General features: G+C 46.4%; 1 protein-coding gene across 1 annotated transcript in view; it reads left to right on the top strand.

The window, feature by feature from the left end:
* The first annotated feature begins 2,660 nt into the window (after window positions 1-2,660).
* The window catches only part of LOC143766227 (uncharacterized), a 55,187-nt gene continuing 36,332 nt past the window's right edge, over window positions 2,661-21,515 (top strand). Inside the window, exons 1-6 of the mRNA XM_077253739.1 lie at window positions 2,661-2,780; window positions 11,030-11,186; window positions 11,305-11,484; window positions 11,565-11,688; window positions 11,772-11,869; window positions 18,502-18,592. Of these exons, the coding sequence (XP_077109854.1) occupies window positions 11,109-11,186; window positions 11,305-11,484; window positions 11,565-11,688; window positions 11,772-11,869; window positions 18,502-18,592 (571 nt within the window). The 5' untranslated portion in view covers window positions 2,661-2,780; window positions 11,030-11,108. The remainder of the gene's footprint in view (window positions 2,781-11,029; window positions 11,187-11,304; window positions 11,485-11,564; window positions 11,689-11,771; window positions 11,870-18,501; window positions 18,593-21,515) is intronic.

Consider the following 21,515-nt stretch of genomic DNA (forward strand, 5'->3'; position numbering starts at 1 on the left):
ATATAGAGGATGTGTCCTGTGTGGTGCAGTATATAGAGGATGTGTCCGGTGCTGTGCAGTATATAGAGGATGTGTCCTGTGTGGTGTAGTGTATAGAGGATGTGTCCCGTGTGGTGCAGTATATAGAGGATGTGTCCTGTGCTGTGCAGTATATAGAGGATGTGTCCCGTGTGGTGCAGTATATAGAGGAAGTGTCCTGTGCTGTGCAGTATATAGAGGATGTGTCCGGTGCTGTGCAGTATATAGAGGATGTGTCCGGTGCTGTGCAGTATATAGAGGATGTGTCCTGTGCTGTGCAGTATATAGAGGATGTGTCCCGTGTGGTGTAGTATATAGAGGATGTGTCCCGTGTGGTGCAGTATATAGAGGATGTGTCCGGTGCTGTGCAGTATATAGAGGATGTGTCCGGTGCTGTGCAGTATATAGAGGATGTGTCCCGTGTGGTGCAGTATATAGAGGATGTGTCCGGTGCTGTGCAGTGTATAGAGGATGTGTCCCGTGTGGTGCAGTATATAGAGGATGTGTCCGGTGCTGTGCAGTATATAGAGGATGTGTCCGGTGCTGTGCAGTATATAGAGGATGTGTCCTGTGCTGTGCAGTATATAGGATGTGTTCGGTGCTGTGCAGTATATAGAGGATGTGTCCCGTGTGGTGCAGTATATAGAGGATGTGTCCGGTGCTGTGCAGTATATAGAGGATGTGTCCCGTGTGGTGCAGTATATAGAGGATGTGTCCGGTGCTGTGCAGTATATAGAGGATGTGTCCTGTGTGGTGCAGTATATAGAGGAAGTGTCCTGTGCTGTGCAGTATATAGAGGATGTGTCCTGTGTGGTGTAGTGTATAGAGGATGTGTCCTGTGTGGTGCAGTATATAGAGGATGTGTCCTGTGCGGTGCAGTATATAGAGGATGTGTCCGGTGCTGTGCAGTATATAGAGGATGTGTCCTGTGTGGTGCAGTATATAGAGGAAGTGTCCTGTGCTGTGCAGTATATAGAGGATGTGTCCTGTGTGGTGTAGTGTATAGAGGATGTGTCCCGTGTGGTGCAGTATATAGAGGATGTGTCCGGTGCTGTGCAGTATATAGAGGATGTGTCCTGTGTGGTGTAGTGTATAGAGGATGTGTCCGGTGCTGTGCAGTATATAGAGGATGTGTCCGGTGCTGTGCAGTATATAGAGGATGTGTCCTGTGCTGTGCAGTATATAGAGGAAGTGTCCTGTGCTGTTCAGTATATAGAGGATGTGTCCTGTGTGGTGTAGTGTATAGAGGATGTGTCCTGTGCTGTGCAGTATATAGAGGATGTGTCCTGTGCTGTGCAGTATATAGAGGATGTGTCCGGTGCTGTGCAGTATATAGAGGATGTGTCCCGTGTGGTGTAGTGTATAGAGGATGTGTCTGGTGCTGTGCAGTATATAGAGGATGTGTCCGGTGCTGTGCAGTGTATAGAGGATGTGTCCTGTGCTGTGCAGTATATAGAGGAAGTGTCCTGTGCTGTGCAGTATATAGAGGATGTGTCCTGTGTGGTGTAGTGTATAGAGGATGTGTCCCGTGTGGTGCAGTATATAGAGGATGTGTCCTGTGCTGTGCAGTATATAGAGGATGTGTCCTGTGCTGTGCAGTATATAGAGGAAGTGTCCTGTGCTGTGCAGTATATAGAGGATGTGTCCTGTGTGGTGTAGTGTATAGAGGATGTGTCCTGTGCTGTGCAGTATATAGAAGATGTGTCCTGTGCTGTGCAGTATATAGAGAATGTGTCCGGTGCTGTGCAGTATATAGAGGATGTGTCCTGTGTGGTGTAGTGTATAGAGGATGTGTCCTGTGCTGTGCAGTATATAGAGGAAGTGTCCTGTGCTGTGCAGTATATAGAGGATGTGTCCTGTGTGGTGTAGTGTATAGAGGATGTGTCCGGTGCTGTGCAGCATATAGAGGAAGTGTCCTGTGCTGTGCAGTATATAGAGGATGTGTCCTGTGTGGTGCAGTATATAGAGGATGTGTCCGGTGCTGTGCAGTATATAGAGAATGTGTCAGGTGCTGTGCAGTATATAGAGGATTTGTCCTGTGTGGTGTAGTGTATAGAGGATGTGTCCTGTGCTGTGCAGTATATAGAGGAAGTGTCCTATGCTGTGCAGTATATAGAGGATGTGTTCTGTGGGGTGCAGTATATAGAGGATGTGTCCGGTGCTGTGCAGTATATAGAGGATGTGTCCGGTGCTGTGCAGTATATAGAGGATGTGTCCCGTGTGGTGCAGTATATAGAGGATGTGTCCCGTGTGGTGCAGTATATAGAGGATGTGTCCTGTGCGGTGCAGTATATAGAGGATGTGTCCGCTGCTGTGCAGTATATAGAGGATGTGTCCCGTGTGGTGCAGTATATAGAGGAAGTGTCCTGTGCTGTGCAGTATATAGAGGATGTGTCCTGTGTGGTGCAGTATATAGAGGATGTGTCCGCTGCTGTGCAGTATATAGAGGATGTGTCCTGTGTGGTGTAGTGTATAGAGGTTAATAAACACTATGTTTGATATTACATCATTTTGCAACATAATTGGTATTATTTCTATATAACTGCAAGGTGGGCCCCAAGAATGATTTTTCTCTGGTGGGCCCAAGGTACTCCAGTCCGACGCTGCCCTCATCCAGCACCATGACAACCAGCACAGCAGAGTCCTGCATACACTGAGGCCCCTGATCATGTGACCCCTGACTCCTCCCCTCCTGTGACCTCATCACAGGTCCTGTGCGCACAGAGCAGCCATATCTGTGGTGTGCGGCTCTGCAGGTGGAGGTAGGTGCTGGAGATTCCCCATTACTGGGCGGGGGCAGTAACCCCTTACAGATAAAATGGCGGCGGAGGGGGAAGAGTGCAGCTCCTGGACCAAACCTTAGTGAGGGCAGTTACTCAGGAGTGTGAGATGTACATGGGGTGTAATCTCCTCAGACTCGGTGGTCTTGTAGTGGATCCCCCCAGTCACACCAGGGTAAGCGATGGAGGCCGTGACGCTACTTCTTCCTGTAACAGATGGAATATATCATTCTCTCACAGCCAAATGTAAAGACAGCAGTGAAATATCTGTGGGATAGAAATGTCCGTTACTGCCTGAGATGATCACTGACGGGTATACTGTGATAAATGGGGTCACCTTTGGGGTCTTCTGCTGGTCACACCTCGGGGGCTCTGCAGTTGGCCCCCACAATCTCGGACTGACAGACTACTGCTCTAAAGGCCAAGTAGTGACTCTTCCCCTCCGAGCCCGGCCATCTGCAGCAGCTTCTGATCTCAGATTTTGGGAGAAATTTCTTTACAAATTGTGGGGTCCATTTTTACTATTTGTGGAATTGAAAAAATTGGGCCTTAAACAACATTTTAGTGGGAAAAAAACAATTTTTCAATTTCACAACCAAGCATTAATAAAAATGTATGAAGCAATTGTGGGTTACACAATGCCCCTCACACCCCGAGATGAATTACTAGAGGAATGTTGTTTCTGGAATGGGGTCACTTTGGGGGGTTTCTGCTGTTATGGCAGCTGCACATTATTCCAGCCAAATTTTCACTCCAAAAGCCAAACCATGATTCCTCCCTACCGAACCATCAAAATTAAAAGATTAAAAATTGCTAATTTTTCAACGATGTCTTTTTTCTCTGTAGTAATTAATCCTTGTGACTGTTTCGGCAACAAGCTACAATTGATAAGTTCTGTCTCGTTCTCAATGATCCATGTGCGAAGTGTGATTGTGAGAAGTGAGGGGTCACTGAAGGCTCCTGTGAGGACGGGGTCACACCACAGAATAAAAAACGGTCCCATTTTCAACCAGAAAAGTGGGATGATTTTTTCTCACTTGTCATCCGTGTGCAGTCCGTATACAATCCGTTTTTCAAGTCAGCAGCTATTAACCATTTACTATTTCCTCTTACAGAAATGCAATGTATCAGTAATAACAGGATGCTATACTGTGGCTCAGTGCCTCATTCGATTTTTTTTTTCACGCACCCATAGACTTGAATGGGTCAGTCTCATCCGATTTCCGGAGTAAAATCGTCTTTGTTGTGATTTTTTTCACACACAGATTTGGTCACTGAAAAAAATTGCTCATCTGCATGGCCCCATTGAATAGCAGAAGTCCGAGTTTTTTTTTAACGGATAGCACTCGGCCCAAAAATATGGTCGTGTACACGAGGCATTAGTGTCAACTCCTGAGCCAAACATTAGTGGGGCTGTCTGCTGTGATTATTATTTGTAAGTACTAGATGTATGGTACATTGGAGGTTAAATTAATTGTAGACCGATCAGGTGGTTTTGTAGTGGTCGGCCCCAAGCACACTCGCACGTCACATAATTCCGTGACACTCATCATACACAGATGGCCCCGCTCCGTACCTCCTGCGTACTCACCATCCCGCTTCGTACACCTTCACACACATACCATCCAAATCTGTACAACTCCTGCGCTCACACCATCCCACTCCGTACACCTCATGCACACTCGCCATCCTGCTCCTTACTCCTCATGCACACTCGCCATCCTGCTCCTTACACCTCATCCACACTCGCCATCCTGCTCCTTACACCTCATCCACACTCGCCATCCTGCTCCTTACACCTCCTACACACTCACCATCCCGCTCCGTACATAGCATGCGCATACATAATACCGCTACACAGTTGCTAACCATCCAGAAATTCCTGGACAGTCTGTAAAAATTGTACTTTGTTGCCCTGTCTATAAAAAAAAGTGAAAGGCAGGCATGTTTACAGTGACTGCAGCTGAAGTCTGATATCAGAATTCTGGGCTGTAGACATGGATCACTGATAATCAGAAGGATTTATTATAGTTTTCTAATGTGCCTGTAAAAAATATTATCTGTGAACTTGGCAATCCTGCTCCGCTATATACAGTTGTGTGAAAAAGTGTTTGCCCCCTTCCTGATTTCTTATTCTTTTGCATGTGTGTTATAGTTCAATGTTTCAGATCACCAAACAAATTTAAATATTAGACAAAGATAACACAGGTAATCACAAAATGCAGCTTTTAAATGAAGGTCTTTATTATTAAGGGGAAAAGAAATCCAAAAATACAGGGCCCTGTGAGAAAAAGTGTTTCTCCCCCCACCCCCACTTAAAACATATATTATCTGTGGTTTATCACATCTTTTGGAAGCAAAGTTCAAATTGTCTAGCCACGTCCAGGCCTGATTAGTGCCACACCTGTTCTCAATCAAGAAATCACTTAAATAGGACCTGCCTGACAAAAGCTAGACATCATGCCGCGCACCAAAGAAATTTTGGAACAAATTAGATCTCAATTACCTTGTTTCTATCAGTCTGGAGAAGGTTATAAAGCCATTTCTAAAGCATTGGGACTCCAGTGATCCACAGTGAGAACCACTATCGTCGAATGCCAAAAACATGGAACAGTGATGAACCTTCCCAGGAGTGGCTGGCCGATCAAAATTGCCCAAAGAGTGAAGCGAAGACTTACAGGTCCTTCTCAAAAAATTAGCATATAGTGTTAAATTTCATTATTTACCATAATGTAATGATTACAATTAAACTTTCATATATTATAGATTCATTATCCACCAACTGAAATTTGTCAGGTCTTTTATTGTTTTAATACTGATGATTTTGGCATACAACTCCTGATAACCCAAAAAACCTGTCTCAATAAATTAGCATATCAAGAAAAGGTTCTCTAAACGACCTATTACCCTAATCTTCTGAATCAACTAATTAACTCTAAACACATGCAAAAGATACCTGAGGCTTTTAAAAACTCCCTGCCTGGTTCATTACTCAAAACCCCCATCATGGGTAAGACTAGCGACCTGACAGATGTCAAGAAGGCCATCATTGACACCCTCAAGCAAGAGGGTAAGACCCAGAAAGAAATTTCTCAACAAATAGGCTGTTCCCAGAGTGCTGTATCAAGGCACCTCAATGGTAAGTCTGTTGGAAGGCAAAAATGTGGCAGAAAACGCTGTACAACGAGAAGAGGTGACCGGACCCTGAGGAAGATTGTGGAGAAGGACCGATTCCAGACCTTGGGGAACCTGAGGAAGCAGTGGACTGAGTCTGGTGTGGAAACATCCAGAGCCACCGTGCACAGGCGTGTGCAGGAAATGGGCTACAGGTGCCGCATTCCCCAGGTAAAGCCACTTTTGAACCATAAACAGCGGCAGAAGCGCCTGACCTGGGCTACAGAGAAGCAGCACTGGACTGTTGCTAAGTGGTCCCAAGTACTTTTTTCTGATGAAAGCAAATTTTGCCAAATGCCAAAATGCCTGAAGTCCAGTGTCAAGTACCCACAGTCAGTGATGGTGTGGGGTGCCATGTCAGCTGCTGGTGTTGGTCCACTGTGTTTCATCAAGGGCAGGGTAAATGCAGCTAGCTATCAGGAGATTTTGGAGCACTTCATGCTTCCATCGGCTGAAATGCTTTATGGAGATGAAGATTTCATTTTTCAGCACGACCTGGCACCTGCTCACAGTGCCAAAACCACTGGTAAATGGTTTACTGACCATGGTATTACTGTGCTCAATTGGCCTGCCAACTCTCCTGACCTGAACCCCATAGAGAATCTGTGGGATATTGTGAAGAGAAAGTTGAGAGACGCAAGACCCAACACTCTGGATGAGCTTAAGGCCGCTATTGAAGCATCCTGGGCCTCCATAACATCTCAGCAGTGTCACAGGCTGATTGCCTCCATGCCACGCCGCATTGAAGCAGTCATTTCTGCCAAAGGATTCCCGACCAAGTATTGAGTGCATAACTGAACATTATTATTTGATGGTTTTTTTGTTTGTTATTAAAAAACACTTTTATTTGATTGGACGGGTGAAATATGCTAATTTATTGAGACAGGTTTTTTGGGTTATCAGGAGTTGTATGCCAAAATCATCAGTATTAAAACAATAAAAGACCTGACAAATTTCAGTTGGTGGATAATGAATCTATAATATATGAAAGTTTAATTGTAATCATTACATTATGGTAAATAATGAAATTTGACACTATATGCTAATTTTTTGAGAAGGACCTGTATATAAGGGTTCCGGATTTTCCTTGGAGCCTGTTTTGTCCTTGTCCAAGATAGAGTCTGGTACTTTTCACTGCCCTAGAACTTCCTGTCTGTCCTGCTATTTTAGCCCAGGTCAGGAGATCCTCCTTGCCTGAGTATTTTGCTGTTGGCTCCTCCTGAGCTTCTGCCTGTTTGCTTTTGGACTCCCTGCTGCTGCTGCTTGTTACTTGGTGCTCTACCTCTCCACGTTCAGCTGCCTTCAGTCCACCTTAATTCTGACCGTTGTCTCCTATTGTCCGGACTTCCAGTGATGACCTACTCGCCTCTGGATCTACTGTGGTCAGTAAGAAATCCTGACATTATCTCTTATCGGACTATGTCTGTAGTGCTGCGGTGTTGGACTTGAGCGTGACTTTTCAGCCTAAAGGTACATTTAGAGGCTTTCTCCTGTTAACACTCCATCGGTGTATTACTGGACTTCCACATTTAAGTGCCGTTCACGCTAGTGATCATATTATCACTGGACTTCCACATATAAGTGCCGTGCACGCTAGTGATCATATTATCACTGGACTTCCACATATAAGTGCCGTGCACGCTAGTGATCATATTATCACTGGACTTCCACATATAAGTGCCGTGCACGCTAGTGATCATATTATCACTGGACTTCCACATATAAGTGTCGTGCGCGCTTCTCATCATATTATTACTGGACTTCCACGTTTAAGTGCTGTGTGCATTCTCACTCATATTACTGCTGGACTTCCTCGTTTAAGTGCTGTGTGCACTCCTACGTTATATTACTGCTGGACTGGTTCGTATTAGCAGTCGCGCACCGCCTTTCAATTTGCTGAATATTTATATATTGTGCTGTGTACTTCGTTACAATTGCAGGAAGATCTCTATTCTTGTTTGCGTCGAGCTTTGGTCTCAGGTTTGTTTTATCCCACACTATCAAATTCCATAGTACCCACATAATTATTACAACTCATTAACCTCAAGCTGAAGTGCACTTGGGTTATGCAGCAGGACAATGATCCAAAACACACCAGCAAGTATACCTCTGAATGGCTAAACAAAATTAAGACTTTGGGGTGGCCCAGTCAAAGTCCTTAATGTGATTGATATGCTGTGGCATGACCTTTAAAAAGGCAGTTCATCCTTGGAATTCCCTCCATTGTGGCTGAATTACACCAATTCTGCAAAGATGAGTGGGCCAAAATTCCTCCAGAGCATTGTAAAAGACTCATTGCCAGTTATCAGAAACGCTTGATTGCAGTTGTTGCAGCTAAGGGTAGCCCAACCAGATATTAGGTTTAGTGGGCAATCACTTTTTCACACAGGGCCCTGTAGTTTTGGATTTCTACACGTGCGGCTCTGCTCAGTACACGTGCGGCTCTGCTCAGTACACGTCGTTCACGCGCGGCTCTGCTCAGTACACGTCGTTCACACGCGGCTTTGCTCAGTACACGTCATTCACGCGCGGCTCTGCTCAGTACACGTCATTCACGCGCGGCTCTGCTCAGTACACGTCGTTCACGCGCGGCTCTGCTCAGTACACGCCGTTCACGCGCGGCTCTGCTCAGTACACGCCGTTCACGCGCGGCTCTGCTCAGTACACGCCGTTCACGCGCGGCTCTGCTCAGTACACGTCGTTCACGCGCCGCTCTGCAACATTCACACTGTAAGCACCTCCTGACCCCACACATAAACTTCACCTTTTGGTATTTTTCTGTTGTCACTTTATAAGAATCAATTCTATTTTTCCCTGATAGCTACATAGGAACTATGGAAACAGGATGTAAAGAAACGTATTACTCACATAGTATATTGACCCTTTCTTGCCGCAAACACAGTATAATGTTCCCCAGTACCGCAATCACCCACACACAGTATAATGTTCCCCCAGTACTGCCATCCCCCCACACACACACTATAATGTTCCCCAGTACCCCAATCACCCACACACAGTATAATGATCCCACAGGACTGCAATCATCCTACACACAATATAAGATTCCTAAAACAAACAGTGTAATGTTCCCCCAGTGCCGCCATCCCCCACACACAGTATAATGTTCCCCCAGTACCGCCATCACCCCCACACAGTATAATGTTCCTACAGTACCGCTATCCCACACACATTATGATGGTACAAGTTGCCTCCACAATATGGCACCATCCACCTCCTAATAAATAAATCCTCCCTTCTCCCCAATCCTGGTGCAGATACAGAAGACCCTGGAACCCAGCACCGACCTCCTGGATCAGTTTCCCGGGGCTGGAGATGTGGCCCCTGGTCGGTGCTATAGGTGTATGAGCGGCTGTTATCTGCGGTATGAGCTGTACATATAATGGAGACATTCTGGGGACAGATTATCCCAGAAGTAGAACTTTTTATCATCAAAGATGCGACAATTGTGGCACTTTACATGGCTCTTCCCACTTGCCCTCTAGCGGTGGCAAGTGGGGTATTATTTGTGGGGTTGATGTCACCTTTGTATTGTCTGGTGACATCAAGCCCACGGATTAGTAATGGAGAGGCGTCTGTAAGACACCCATCCATTACTAATGCTACAGTTATATGGTCAATAAGGACACAGCAAGAATAAAGTCCTTTAATAATCTTAATTAACCATACTTCTGCATGGCCTAATCCCCAACACCTTTGATCTTCTGCAAAAAAATAAAATAATAAACCAACACAAATACTCCCTGTCTGACGTAGTCCAATTACCGAGTGTCCCACAACGAGTCCAGCTCTGCTACATCTGGATGCCTTTATGCCACCAATATGCCACCATCCAGCCTGACATCCAGACAGAGCAGAGCTTGTAGATGACCACAGGAGATAACTCTGTCTCCGGCGGTCACCTGCACTGCAGTTCTCATGATCAGCTGACCGTGAGAACTTTGCTAGTGAACAGAGATAACCCCGGCGGTCACCTGCACTGCAGTTCTCATGATCAGCTGACCGTGAGAACTTTGCTAGTGAACAGAGATAACCCCGGCGGTCACGTGCACGGCAGTTCTCGCGATCCGCTGATCTCATCGCGAGAACTGCAGTGTACGCGAATTTCCAGCTAAAACAAGGAAATACATTATTTAAATTAGTTTGCATGCGTAGTTAGCTGCATTTCCGCACTTACTACGCATGTGACGTTACCGCTTCTAATGATAGTCTTTGGTAAATTTATGCTGTGGAGACTGAGCGTCTCCACAACACAAATAGACATGCTGCTGTCTGGAAAGACGCGCCGCATGTCCATTTATGCAGGGAGCCGCAGGCATCTTTTAACGCATAGTGGAGATGGGATTTCTTGAAATCCCCTCCACTATGCTGTAACATTTGCACGCTGCGGGTTTGACTCTGCGGCTGTACGCAGCATCAAACCCTCAGCGTTTACTGACCATGGAAACATAACCTTAGTGTCCTTTCTTGCTGGAATAGCGCCAGTCCTGCCTTCCTCTAGGGGTAGGCTGTGGATGACGCCGTTTAAACTGTTGCTTTCATCTTTTGGACCTAGACTTCTTTTACCTAATTAAGATTTAGTTGCTTTCTACATAGCTGTGGACTCATGACCATTTCTTTTGATTTTTCTTTGATGTGTGGTCTAAACTAGTATATAGGTTTTATTAGTAGATGTCAGGAATTAAAAAAACAGAATTTAGTAAAGATAGTAACCCATGAATGATTCTACATTACTTTTTGTCCCACCACTGCTTCAGTCCTCCACTAGTCTCTGTATTTCCTGGTCAGACCCAACAAATTTGTGATATCTATGGCCAATTAGTTGCTGAAGCAATGACCACCATATCTAATGATTAGGAGCATGGAGGAGGTGACTTGGTCAGCAATTGAAATGATTGAAATGATGTTCCATTCCGTAAGAGACAAGAGAATAGAAAACCTACAAATTATGTCTCATCATATATTTCTTCTTATTAACTCCTTTAATTGTATTATTACATGGGATTCTTTATGATGTTACATCTGCTCATTTTTTTCAGATTCAGGTCCCTACAATATCGGATCTTTTCAGTGGGGATCTTCTATGTTCAGACAATTTTTCTGATTTACCCATCAAGGATGCATATGGACCAGAACAAAATGGCGGAGAGGCTATTACAACTCACCTTGGAGATCCTCTTTCGGATTACTGGAGAGGTGAGCCATTCAGATGACGTCACGATTATTATCTATAACAGATGAACAGAACTGGAGAGGTGAGGGCTCTGGAAATGTCTGTAGTGAGATTTATTAATGTGTCTCTCTTCTTAACCAGGATTACACATTGGTGAAAACGACCTCTAGTGAGCGCTGTCAGTACCCTGTCTCTGAGGGATGGGGAAGACCCCTGAGCTCAATCATGGGGCCTCCACCTCACCTCCTGATACATGAGGATACCAATGACCAAAAGATCCTACAACTCACCTACAAGATGATTGAGCTGCTGACTGGAGAGGTGACACTGCTGGGAATGCTGGGACATACAGTAACGCTATGAAGGGAATAGGGTGATGACGGTATCATTGTATGTGTCAGGTTCCTATAAGGTTTCAGGATGTCACCGTCTATTTCTCCATGGAGGAGTGGGAGTATTTAGAAGGACACAAAGATCTGTACAAGGACTTCATGATGGAGGTTCCCCTGCACCTCACATCACCAGGTAATAGTCAGAACTAAATGCATACTGCCTATAATTTTCTGTATGTAAAGAATTAACTCGATCCCTGTATGTGTTTCCTCCAGTTCTATCCAATAAGAGGACAACACCAGAGAGTTGTCCCTGTTCTCTTCTTCCACAGGACTGTAAACAAGAAGATCCCAATGTTCCTCAGGATTATCAGGTAGATGGAGAGAAGGTGTCATGAGATCTCCCCTATGATGTGTAGATGGCTGTGAAGGTCTTGTGCTCAGTATTGTTTTATCCACCAGTACGCACCACACACACACACACACACACACACACACACACACACACACACACACACACACACACACACACACACACACACACACACACACACACACTATACACCATACGCAGCCTCTTGCGCGGTACCACCAGCAGAGCACCGCTGCGAACACGCCACCGCCGGGATCAGCTGAATAATTCACTGACCGCCGCCATCTTTGTACAGAAGGAGCGCCTGTGCAGTTTAAATGTGACCGCCGCTGTCTGTCTGCAGATAGATGGCGGTGGTCTGATTTACTGTGCCTGCGTGAATTCCGCACAGGCGCAGTGAATCATTTGGCTGATCCCGGCGGCAGATGCGCAACGTGTCTACAGGCAGAGGAAGCCGGTCACATTAAAGGGGTTTTCCCATGAACGAAATTTCATTTTAAAAATTGTCTGTGTCTTACCATGTATGGAGCATACCATATCTGTTGTGGATTCTGTTTGCGGGCTCCCTCTGGTGGTTACTGCTGGTACTGGGTGACTTTGGTGGGTTGCGGCCTTTGGTTTCCATCTGTCCATCAGAGGCTGGGTGTTTCCTATTTTACCTGGCCTCTCTGTCATTTCCCTTGCCGGCTAACAATGTGTTCAGATGTGCTCTGTTTGGTTCCTGCCTACCTGCTCCCAGATCTTTCAGGATAAGCTAAGTGCTGATTTTCAGTTGTTTGGTTTTTTGTCCAGCTTGCTTAGAATGTCTCTTTGTTAGCTGGTTGCTCTAGTGGACTGAGGTTCTCCCCATGTGCCATGAGTTGGCACATGGGTTCTTGTAATCTCAGGATGTTTTTTTTGATTAGGGTTTTTTGCTGACCGCTCAGTCCCCTTTTGTGTCATTCTGCTTTCTAGTTTTCAGCGGGCCTCTATTTGCTAAAGCTATATACATCATCTCTATGTGTGTGCCTTCCTCTCATTTCACCGTCAATACATGTGGGGGGCAACTATATCTTTGGGGTTAATTCCTCTGGAGGCAAGTGAGGTCTTTGTTTTCTCTGCAGTACTAGTTAGCTCTTAGGCTGGTGCGTGGCGTCTAGAACCAACGTAGGCACGCTCCCTGGCTATCTCTAGTTGCGTTTGTCAGGCGTAGGGCAGCGGTCAGCCCAGGTTCCATCACCCTAGAGCTCGTCCGATATTTATTATACTTTGCTCATCCTGTGCTATCCCTAGCCATTGCGGATTCATGACAGTATAGCCGGCCCACAAAGTGTTAATTGTTTGGGCTGAAGCAGGAGAAAAAGAAGTGTTCAAGGAAAATTTTATTTTTTTTTTTCCTTCAGAGGTTTGCTGCCTAGCCCTTAATTGCTGTCTAGCTGCTTCTTACCTCCTCTTAACTCTTGAATGGCTCTGATCTTAGCTGTTTATCATGGATGTCCAGAGTTTGGCTTCCAGCCTGAGTAATCTCGCGGCTAAGGTTCAAAACATACAGGATTTCGTTGTTCACACTCCCATGTCTGAACCTAGAATTCCTATTCCAGAGTTTTTTTCTGGAGATAGATCTACCTTCCTGAATTTCAGGAACAATTGTAAATTGTTTCTCTCTTTGAAATCTCGCTCCTCTGGAGACCCTGCTCAACAGGTCAAGATTGTTATATCGTTCCTACGGGGCGACCCTCAGAATTGGGCATTTGCATTGGCACCAGGGGATCCTGCATTGCTCAGTGTGGATGCGTTTTTTCTGGCATTGGGATTGCTCTATGAGGAACCTAACCTAGAGATTCAGGCTGAAAAGGCTTTATTAGCCCTCTCTCAGGGGCATGATGAAGCGGAAATATATTGTCAGAAATTTCGGAAATGGTCGGTGCTTACTCAGTGGAATGAGTGCGCCCTGGCTGCAAACTTCAGAAATGGTCTTTCTGAGGTCATTAAGGATATTATGGTGGGGTTCCCTGCGCCTACAGGTCTGAATGAGTCTATGGCTATGGCCATTCAGATTGATCGGCGTTTACGGGAGCGCAAACCCGTGCTCCAGTTGGCGGTGTCTTCTGAACAGGCACCTGAGACTATGCAATGTGATAGAATTCAGTCCAGAAGTGAACGGCAAAATTATAGGCGGAAAAATGGTTTGTGTTTTTATTGTGGTGATTCAGCTCATGTTATATCAGCATGCTCTAAACGCACAAAAAGGGTTGATAAATCTTTTGCCATTGATACTCTGCAGTCTAAGTTCATTTTGTCTGTGACTCTGATTTTTTCACTGTCTTCCATTTCCGTCGATGCCTATGTGGATTCAGGTGCTGCCCTGAGTCTTATGGATTGGTCATTTGCTAAACGCTGCGGTTTTAGTCTAGAGCCTCTGGAAGTTCCTATTCCTCTGAAAGGAATTGATTCTACACCTTTGGCTATGAATAAACCGCAGTATTGGACACAAGTGACCATGCGCATGACTCCCGTTCATCAGGAGGTGATTCGCTTCCTTGTACTGTATAATTTACATGATGTACTAGTGCTTGGTCTGCCATGGTTACAAACTCATAATCCTGTCCTGGACTGGAAAAAAATGTCTGTGCTAAGCTGGGGATGTCACGGGGTTCATGATGATGCACCTCCGATTTCTATAGCTTCATCTACTCCTTCGGAGATCCCTGCGTTTTTGTCGGATTATAGGGATGTTTTTGAGGAGCCTAAGCTCAATTCGCTCCCTCCCCATAGAGAGTGTGACTGTGCTATAGAATTGATTCCTGGCAGTAAGTTCCCTAAGGGTCGTTTATTTAATCTGTCACTGCCAGAGCATACTGCTATGCGGAATTATATTAAGGAGTCCTTGGAAAAGGGACATATTCGTCCATCTTCGTCCCCTCTGGGAGCAGGTTTTTTTTTCGTGGCAAAAAAAGATGGTTCCCTGAGGCCTTGTATAGATTATCGCCTTCTGAATAAGATTACAGTCAAATACCAGTATCCATTGCCATTATTTACTGATTTGTTTGCTCGCATTAAGGGGGCTAGGTGGTTCACTAAAATAGATCTTCGTGGTGCGTATAATCTGGTGCGGATAAAACAGGGTGATGAGTGGAAAACCGCATTTAATACGCCTGAGGGCCATTTTGAGTATTTGGTAATGCCTTTTGGACTCTCCAATGCTCCGTCAGTCTTTCAGTCCTTTATGCACAATATTTTCCGTGAATATCTGGATAAGTTTATGAGTGTGTATTTGGATGATATTTTGGTGTTTTCTGATGACTGGGAGTCTCATGTTCTACAGGTCAGGAAGGTGTTTCAAGTTTTGCGGGCCAATTCTCTGTTTGTGAAGGGCTCAAAGTGTCTCTTCGGAGTCCAGAAGATTTCTTTTTTGGGGTACATTTTTTCTCCTTCTACTATTGAGATGGATCCCGTTAAGGTTCAGGCTATTTGTGACTGGACACAGCCTACATCTGTTAAGAGCCTTCAGAAGTTCTTGGGGTTTGCTAATTTTTATCGTCGGTTCATTGCTAATTTTTCCAGTATTGTTAAACCTTTGACTGATTTGACTAAAAAGGGTGCTGATGTTGCTGATTGGTCTCCTGCGGCCGTGGAGGCCTTTCGGGAACTTAAGCGCCGGTTTTCTTCTGCTCCTGTGTTGTGTCAACCAGATGTTTCACTTCCTTTCCAGGTGGAGGTTGATGCTTCCGAGATTGGAGCGGGGGCGGTTTTGTCACAGAGAAGTTCTAATGGCTCGGTAATGAAGCCATGTGCTTTCTTCTCTAGAAAATTCTCGCCCGCCGAGCGCAATTATGATGTGGGTAATCGGGAGCTTTTGGCCATGAAGTGGGCATTTGAGGAGTGGCGTCATTGGCTTGAGGGTGCTAAACATCGCGTGGTGGTCTTGACTGATCACAAGAATCTCATTTACCTTGAGTCTGCCAGGCGTTTGAATCCTAGACAGGCTCGTTGGTCGTTATTTTTTTCTCGTTTCAATTTCGTGGTTTCATACCTGCCAGGTTCAAAGAATGTGAAGGCAGATGCTCTTTCCAGGAGTTTTGTGCCTGACTCTCCTGGAGACACTGGGCCTGCTGGTATCCTTAGGGATGGGGTAATATTGTCCGCCGTATCCCCAGACTTGCGACGCGCATTGCAGGAGTTTCAGGTGGATAAACCGGATCGATGTCCACCAGAAAGACTGTTTGTTCCGGATGATTGGACCAGTAGAGTCATCTCCGAGGTCCATTCTTCTGTGTTGGCTGGTCATCCTGGAATATTTGGTACAAGAGACTTGGTGGCCAGGTCTTTTTGGTGGCCTTCCTTGTCTAGGGATGTGCGTACCTTTGTGCAGTCTTGTGAAGTGTGTGCTCGAGCTAAGCCTTGCTGTTCACGGGCTAGTGGGTTGTTGTTATCCTTGCCCATCCCGAACAGGCCTTGGACGCACATTTCCATGGATTTTATTTCTGATCTCCCGGTTTCACAGAAAATGTCCGTTATCTGGGTTGTGTGTGACCGCTTTTCTAAGATGGTTCATTTGGTGCCCTTGCCTAAGTTGCCCTCCTCCTCTGAGTTGGTTCCTTTGTTTTTTCAGAACGTGGTTCATTTGCATGGGATTCCGGAGAATATCGTTTCTGACAGGGGATCCCAGTTTGTGTCTAGATTTTGGCGGACGTTTTGTGCCAAGATGGGCATTGATTTGTCTTTCTCGTCTGCATTCCATCCTCAGACGAATGGCCAGACGGAGCGAACTAATCAGACCTTGGAAACTTATTTGAGGTGTTTTGTTTCTGCTGATCAGGATGACTGGGTTGCTTTTTTACCACTGGCCGAATTTGCTCTTAATAATCGGGCTAGTTCGGCCACGTTGGTCTCTCCTTTTTTTTGTAATTCGGGATTTCATCCTCGTTTTTCCTCTGGTCAGGTGGAGTCTTCGGATTGTCCTGGAGTGGACTTGGTGGTGGACAGGCTACATCACATTTGGAATCAGGTGGTGGATAATTTGAAGTTATCTCAGGAGAAGACTCAGCAGTTTGCTAATCGCCGTCGCCGCGTGGGTCCCCGACTTCTTGTTGGGGACTTGGTGTGGTTGTCTTCTCGTTTTGTCCCTATGAAGGTCTCTTCTCCTAAGTTCAAGCCTCGGTTCATCGGTCCTTATAGGATCTCGGAGATTCTTAACCCTGTATCTTTCCGTTTGGATCTCTTAGCATCGTTCGCTATTCATAATGTGTTCCATCGGTCGTTGTTGCGGAAGTATGAGGTGCCTGTTGTTCCTTCGGTCGAGCCTCCTGCTCCGGTGCTGGTGGAGGGAGAATTGGAGTATGTTGTTGAAAAGATCTTGGATTCTCGTGTTTCCAGACGCAAACTCCAGTATTTGGTTAAGTGGAAGGGTTATGGTCAGGAGGACAATTCCTGGGTGGTCGCCTCCGATGTTCATGCGACTGATTTGGTCCGCGCCTTCCATAGAGCTCACCCTGATCGCCCTGGGGGTTCTCGTGAGGGTTCGGTGACCCCTCCTCGAGGGGGGGGTACTGTTGTGGATTCTGTTTGCGGGCTCCCTCTGGTGGTTACTGCTGGTACTGGGTGACTTTGGTGGGTTGCGGCCTTTGGTTTCCATCTGTCCATCAGAGGCTGGGTGTTTCCTATTTTACCTGGCCTCTCTGTCATTTCCCTTGCCGGCTAACAATGTGTTCAGATGTGCTCTGTTTGGTTCCTGCCTACCTGCTCCCAGATCTTTCAGGATAAGCTAAGTGCTGATTTTCAGTTGTTTGGTTTTTTGTCCAGCTTGCTTAGAATGTCTCTTTGTTAGCTGGTTGCTCTAGTGGACTGAGGTTCTCCCCATGTGCCATGAGTTGGCACATGGGTTCTTGTAATCTCAGGATGTTTTTTTTGATTAGGGTTTTTTGCTGACCGCTCAGTCCCCTTTTGTGTCATTCTGCTTTCTAGTTTTCAGCGGGCCTCTATTTGCTAAAGCTATATACATCATCTCTATGTGTGTGCCTTCCTCTCATTTCACCGTCAATACATGTGGGGGGCAACTATATCTTTGGGGTTAATTCCTCTGGAGGCAAGTGAGGTCTTTGTTTTCTCTGCAGTACTAGTTAGCTCTTAGGCTGGTGCGTGGCGTCTAGAACCAACGTAGGGACGCTCCCTGGCTATCTCTAGTTGCGTTTGTCAGGCGTAGGGCAGCGGTCAGCCCAGGTTCCATCACCCTAGAGCTCGTCCGATATTTATTATACTTTGCTCATCCTGTGCTATCCCTAGCCATTGGGGATTCATGACACATATCTCCTGGGCAGGGAGGAAGCAAAAGACAATGCTGACATTACAGCGGGGGATCACAGAGGATTCATTTTGTCAGGTAAAATATTTCACTGACTGTTTTTATACAATATTTTATCTCACAAAAGGGAAAGAGAGAGTGGATAGGTGGGTGAGCACATGGGGTGGAGAGATTCTCAACTCTGCAAAGTCTGCCCCCATCGTGACATTACCGCCCTCCCGATGCGATGGCATCGGGCTTCCATCTAGTATCTTTTATACTTGTGTAATGAGAACGGTGGAGATGGCAGGATTAGAGCAGATCATAGATGTGACTTCTCCATCTGTCTGTGACTTTTACAATATTTATTTCAGGGTGAAGATCTGACCCATATTAATACTACAGAGACATATGTGAGGAGTGATGAGCAGTGTAAAGAGGAGATTCCTAAAGATAACTGCCCAGGTGAGTGGTAACCACTAAATGCAGAAAAGTCACAGATTATTCTCAGTCATCAGCTTAACCTGCTTTATCTGTGGTGTAGTTCGGACATATCACAATCATGTGGTCACCATTCTGCCTTTAAATCCCTGCATGTTCCTCCACCCGAAACTGTTCAAATTACTTTGGGCATTGAAAGCTCTTCTTCTATAGAGCTTAAAACCTGGAGGATCCACCTTCCCTCTGGAATCAGAAGATGCTGACCAGGCCCAGATCTGTAAACTACAAAGCAAAATGCCAGCGTACGTAGAATGTGCTGACATTTAATAATTTTCTTTTACTGATTTTCTATGATGGGCTCTCTAAGAGAAAGCAGAGGGTAATGATGCTGTTCACTTCCTAGAATTCTTATATCTTATTGTATGAATGTAGCATCTCTCCCTTCTGTGCAGCTGAATATGCTCATATGGCCCCTACTAGTGATGAGCGAGTGTGCTCGTTCTCAAGTTTTCCAAGCATGCTCGGGTGTTCTCCGAGTATTTTGGGAGTACCGTATTTTCCGGCGTATAAGACGACTGGGCGTATAAGACGACCCCCCAACTTTACCAGTTAAAATATAAAATCTTCTTAAAAGTCGGGGGTCTTCTTATACACCCTATGTCGTCTTATAGGGCCGGTGAATATGTGCCTTTTGGGGGGGGGGGGGGGAGTGATCCTGATGACGAGGGGGCGTCTCACAGGAAAGTGAGTATCCCCCATTACCTTATCGTAGCGGTGCAGCGTGGGGGTCTCAGTGCTGGGAGCGGCGGCTGCTGTGCTCTGGTGCGGCGGCTGCTGTGCTCTGGTGCGGCGGCTCCTCTTCTGTGTGGGGCCTCTGTGCTGTGGGGTGGCGGTGGCGGCGGCATATCTTTATCCAGTTGGGGCTCCTCCGGCATCTCCTTAGCCCTGGAGGCCCCGCCGCAACTCCATCGGTGCAATGCAGCGGCCATTTTCCCGGAGGCAGCTCAATAGGTGCGATGCGGTGGCCTCCGGGAAAATGGCCGCTGCTCAGATTCAGATCTCGTCCCGAAATCTCGGGACACGAGATCTGAATCTGAGCAGCGGCCATTTTCCCGGAGGCCACCACATTGCACCGATGGAGTTGCGGCGGGTCCTCCAGGGCTAAGGAGATGCCGGAGGAGCCCCAACTGGATAAAGATACGCCGCTGCCGCCGCCACCCCACAGCACAGAGGCCCCACACAGAAGAGGAGCCGCCGCACCAGAACACAGCAGCCGCCGCCGCTCCCAGCACTGACACCCCCACGCTGCACCGCTAGGATAAGGTAATGGGGGATTACTCACTTTCCTGTGAGACGCCCCCTCGTCATCAGGATCACTCCCCCTCCCCACCCACCATATACACCGGCGTACAAGACGATTCCCGGCGTATAAGACGACCCCCGACTTTTAAGAAGATTTTCGGGGGTTAAAAAGTCGTCTTATACGCCGGAAAATACGGTACTCGTAAATTGTGTTTGAGTCCCCACAGCTGCATGATTTGGTCTGCTAGACAGCCTGAATATATGTGGGGAGGGGATTCCCTAACAAACAGGCATGTGTTCAGGTTGACTAACAGCCGCAAATCATGCAGGTGCGGAGACAAAAACACAAAATCTACGAGCCTAAAATACTCAGAGATCACCCGAGCATGCTCGGAAAACTTGAGTAACGAGCACACTCGCTTATCACTAGTCACTACAAGACTAGGTCCATTGTTTCTGACCAAACTTTGCTTTTATGATCCACAAAATGAAATGTGCCGTGAGGGCCAAGTGTGAATTTCTCTACAATAACAACAGAGTTTAATCCTGAATTTTCAATTTATTTTAAAATCAATTAATTTCAAAGAGGATTGTGGTAAACTACACAGAAACATTACACCTGTGTCATGATATACACTACCGTTCAAAAGTTTAGGGTCACCCAGTTAATTTTGTGTTTTCCATGAAAACTTTTATTACCGTATATACTCGAGTATAAGCCGAGATTTTCAGACCACTTTTTTGGGCTGAAAGTAACCCTCTCGGCTTATACTCGAGTCACACCCAGGGGTCAGCAGGGGAGGGGGAGTGGAGCTGTGTAATAATACTCACCTGCTCCTGGCGTGGTCCCTGCACGTCTTTTTCCCGGTGCCTGTAGCTTCTTCCTGTAGTGAGTGGTCACATGGTACCGCTCATTACAGTAATGAATATGGGCCTGACTCCACTCCCATAGGGGTGGAGCCGCATATTCATTACTGTAATGAGCGGTACCATGTGACCGCTCACTACAGGAAAAAGCTGCCGGCGCTGGAGAACAGATGTGCAGGGACACGCCAGGAGCAGGTGAGTATGGCGAGGGCAGTGCACGATATTCACCTGCTCCCCGTTCCACCGTCGGCGCCGCTGCGTCTTCCGCATCCTCTGCAGTGACGTTCAGGTCAGAGGGTGCGATGATGCGATTAGTGCGCGCCGCCCTCTGCCTGAACGTCAGTGCAGATGACGGGGAAGACACAGCGGCGGTCGGCGGTGGAACGGGAAAAGTGAGTATAGCAAGTGCCGGGGGCCTGAGAGGTGAGTATGTGATTTTTTATTTTTTTAATCGCAGCAACAGCATATGGGGCAAATGTCTGTAGGGAGCATCTTATGGGGCCATGTGCAGCATTATATGGGGCAAATATCTGTATGGAGCATCTTATGGGGCCATGTGCAGCGTTATATGGGGCATATATCTATATGGGGCCATGTGCAGCATTATATGGGGCAAATATCTGTATGAGGCCATGTGCAGCATTATATGGGGCAAATATCTGTATGGGGCCATGTGCAGCATTATATGAGGCAAATATCTGTATGGGGCCATGTGCAGCATTATATGGGGCAAATATTTATGGGGCCATGTGCAGCATTATATGGGGCAAATATCTGT

The sequence above is a fragment of the Ranitomeya variabilis genome, chromosome 4 (assembly GCF_051348905.1).
Source record: "Ranitomeya variabilis isolate aRanVar5 chromosome 4, aRanVar5.hap1, whole genome shotgun sequence".
In the NCBI taxonomy this organism is placed as follows: Eukaryota; Metazoa; Chordata; class Amphibia; order Anura; family Dendrobatidae; genus Ranitomeya; species Ranitomeya variabilis.